The sequence below is a fragment of the Megalops cyprinoides genome, chromosome 11, assembly GCF_013368585.1.
Source record: "Megalops cyprinoides isolate fMegCyp1 chromosome 11, fMegCyp1.pri, whole genome shotgun sequence".
Taxonomy (NCBI): Eukaryota; Metazoa; Chordata; class Actinopteri; order Elopiformes; family Megalopidae; genus Megalops; species Megalops cyprinoides.
The window spans coordinates 18,421,294-18,424,074 of record NC_050593.1 but is presented as its reverse complement, the minus strand read 5'-3'; the positions used below and the strand labels follow the sequence as shown (position 1 = coordinate 18,424,074).

Sequence of the window (2,781 nt, the reverse complement as noted above, 5' to 3'; positions counted from 1 at the left end):
AATTGCATTTGAAGTTTGCATAAACCATGTAAACAAACTCACATTTTAATGTATTTCCTTTACTCTTGCATATATGCAGTGTGTGTAATGGATTTCATGCTAACTGCAGCAGAGTCTAGGACTTTAGACAGCTTTGGATATAGCAGAATCAGAGACATGATGGCATTATATTTGTTCTGTGGCATTGCAATGACAGTGAAATAATTGTCAGTAATGTTCGTCAGTAAAAAGAGTCAAAAAAGCATCCTATGAAATTTTGCCTTTGATCTGGGCATTGTTTAGAATAATTGTCTGCTAACCAAATGTGTAATGTGATGCATCTGTCTCTGATATTAAAACAATCAAACCAGCTGACCCAGATAAATGCTGCAACACCAACAATAAGTAATGGCCACACAAGTTATGCTTCTCAAAATGTATTTATTGGCATTATAGTTAAAGAGATCCAGGTGCCCTTAAGAAAAGTATGTTGATACACCAAGGACCCTGGGAGTGCTGGTGTTCAAAGACAGGAGCAACCTGTGCTGGCCTGGAGGAGCTCTAGAATTCGGTTATCCTGCGGAAGGAGCCTACGGTTGGTGAGCTGGCTCCCCAGTCTGTGTGCTTCCGGTACTCTCCGCGCTCCAGGAAGTACTGGCGTCCCCTGTAGTTGGGCTGCTCATAGAAGGCCCATGCACCATCCATCACCACACAGGAGTTGACCTCTCGGAGTCTGAAGGCATCCTGGACTGATGGGCAGTCCTCCGTGTGCTCCACCATCTGGCCTCCAAAGTCCGGTCTCTCATATAGTCTGATCTTATAGGTATTTCCATAGACCTTCAACATAGAAGAGATGGGTGTAGGTGTTCATGCCAGTGTGGGGCTATTCAGTTTGTTCAGATATGCCTTTTTAGTTGTTATATAGTAAAATTATGATTTCATAAAAAAGTTGCAAATATCATTTGAAAGGGCCTTATGAAGAGGTGGACAGTTGCCCTAGTTGCAGTCTTTTTCATTATTCTTCTGAATATGTTTTTGCTCAGAAGTTACAACTGCCATCACACATACTTATCAGCAACTTGTTCATAAGATATTCTTTACAAGAGGAGCAAACAAGTTAATGCATATATTTATGCATTATGTTTATATAAAAACAAAATTAAAATAATCTTGGAACAATATGTTATAACGGGCTAACTATTTGATACTGAATGCCCTCTCATGCCCATACCATTGCCTCTCAGATAATGAATTAAACACATATAATACACCAGGGCAAGAATAAAATATAATTCCCCTTTAAAGGTTTTCTTGGCATTTATCCTCCAGCGTTTGGTGGGCATGGGCGAACTGCAGCCAGAAACAGCCCTTTTATCTCCATTTATTGTCTGATGGCTTTTGATTAAGTCCTTGTTGCAGCTCCCTGTGGCATTCCTTTCCCTGCTATGCACTTCCCCACTTTCCCTGAAACCAGTCCTGCACTCTTTGAAGTCTGAATTCCCAACACAGAAGTGTTTGCGCAAAATAAAAATTATATTTCATAGAGTGTATATCCATTGACGATGCATAACAGTTTGAGAAAAAATGCTTTCATCTCGTTCCAAGTGATTTTCAAATACATAAATGAGCCACAGACACATGATATCACAAAATTCACAAATACGAGCATGCAAATGCCATATAAATCTCTATAAATTACTCAAGTTGTGCAAAAATGCTCAGTGGTGTCTATATAGTGGCATTTACAGCAGAATAAAATAAATTAAAATATGCACTGTTTACACTCTTTGACTCATTTTCAAAATGTATACTGTGTGTGCGGTAAGTCAAACAGGCTTCTGTGGCTTACATTTTTGATGGAGCGGCAGGACTTGATGCTGTCGTTGTAGCCCATCCAGCGCTGGTACTCTGGGTATTCGCCGCGGGTCAGCACGTACTGATGGCCCATGTAGTTGGGGCGCTCGTATAACACCCAGCAGCCGCTCTCCACCCGGATGGAGTTGCAGCGGCTGAAGTATGAGTGCAGGTCGGCGCAGTCGGTGCTGCACTCATAGCAACGGCCCTGGAAGTTCCTGTCCTCGTAGAAGATGATCTGGAGCAGGAGGGGGAGAGAGAGAAAGACATACACTGCAGTGAGCTTCTGCAGCTGCAACCCGTGTCCACCTTAACCATTTCAGTTTCAAAGAGAATGGTGGCTTCAATCTTACTTTTTTCCAGAATGCTAAAATGGCTAAATTAGAGCAAAAGGAGCAAGAATAAAGTCAATGTTTTAGCTTTCATTCTCCTTTAAGTTTGTTTTTTTTTTTTTTTTTTAGCTGGTGCGCTCCTGATTTTGTTAATGTCTGTGCTCAGGAAAAAATTTCCTTGCTTTTATGAATAAGGTAGTAATTGTTCAGATCTCCTTTAATTGCTTTACATCCTTTTGAGCACTATGTAAACCACTATAGTTTCCTTGAGGTATTTTCAAAAGCTCCGTCTTACCTTTCCCATTGTTTACAATTGCTCCTCTCCTATTCTGCAGCTCCACAGCTCAAATTTATATCTATAAACAAAATGTGCCGACTGGGGAAACCTATTGTTAACTAAATGACCCTGATTTGCATATCAGCAAAATGATTTGTTCATGTTTGATTTCCCTTTGTTCCAATCTAATGACTCTGTATCAAAGAATTGCCAGAACTCTGTTGTGAATGTTATAAAGGCCAACTCGCGGCCTGTCATTGTAATGCATCGTTTTATTCTTCCATCAGTGATCATGGGATATGTATATCATTATATATCGGTGTGTAACATCTAAACTGA

The 2,781-nt window shown here is 40.4% G+C and overlaps 1 protein-coding gene across 2 annotated transcripts; it reads right to left on the bottom strand.

Annotated features, from left to right (window-relative positions):
- Positions 1–540: 540 nt before the first annotated feature.
- On the bottom strand, positions 541–2,469 carry LOC118785743 (gamma-crystallin M2-like). 2 transcript variants are annotated; one of them, XM_036540652.1, is made up of 3 exons: positions 2,461–2,469; positions 1,812–2,071; positions 541–790 (listed from the first exon to the last, which is right to left on the bottom strand). In XM_036540652.1, the coding sequence occupies exons 1-3, from the start codon at positions 2,467–2,469 to the stop codon at positions 541–543; spliced, it is 519 nt and encodes a 172-aa protein (XP_036396545.1). The 2 variants fall into 2 exon arrangements, with proteins under 2 accessions (XP_036396545.1, XP_036396544.1); XM_036540651.1 differs by having other exon boundaries at positions 541–816; positions 1,829–2,071.
- Positions 2,470–2,781: the final 312 nt, after the last annotated feature.

What these genes read in the sequence shown, in the direction of transcription:
- LOC118785743 (XM_036540651.1), bottom strand. An exon ending in CCTGCCGCTCCATCAAAAAT is followed by an intron (nt 817 to 1,828) that starts GTAAGCCACAGA and finishes TCTATGTTGAAG; the next exon opens with GTCTATGGAAATACCTATAA.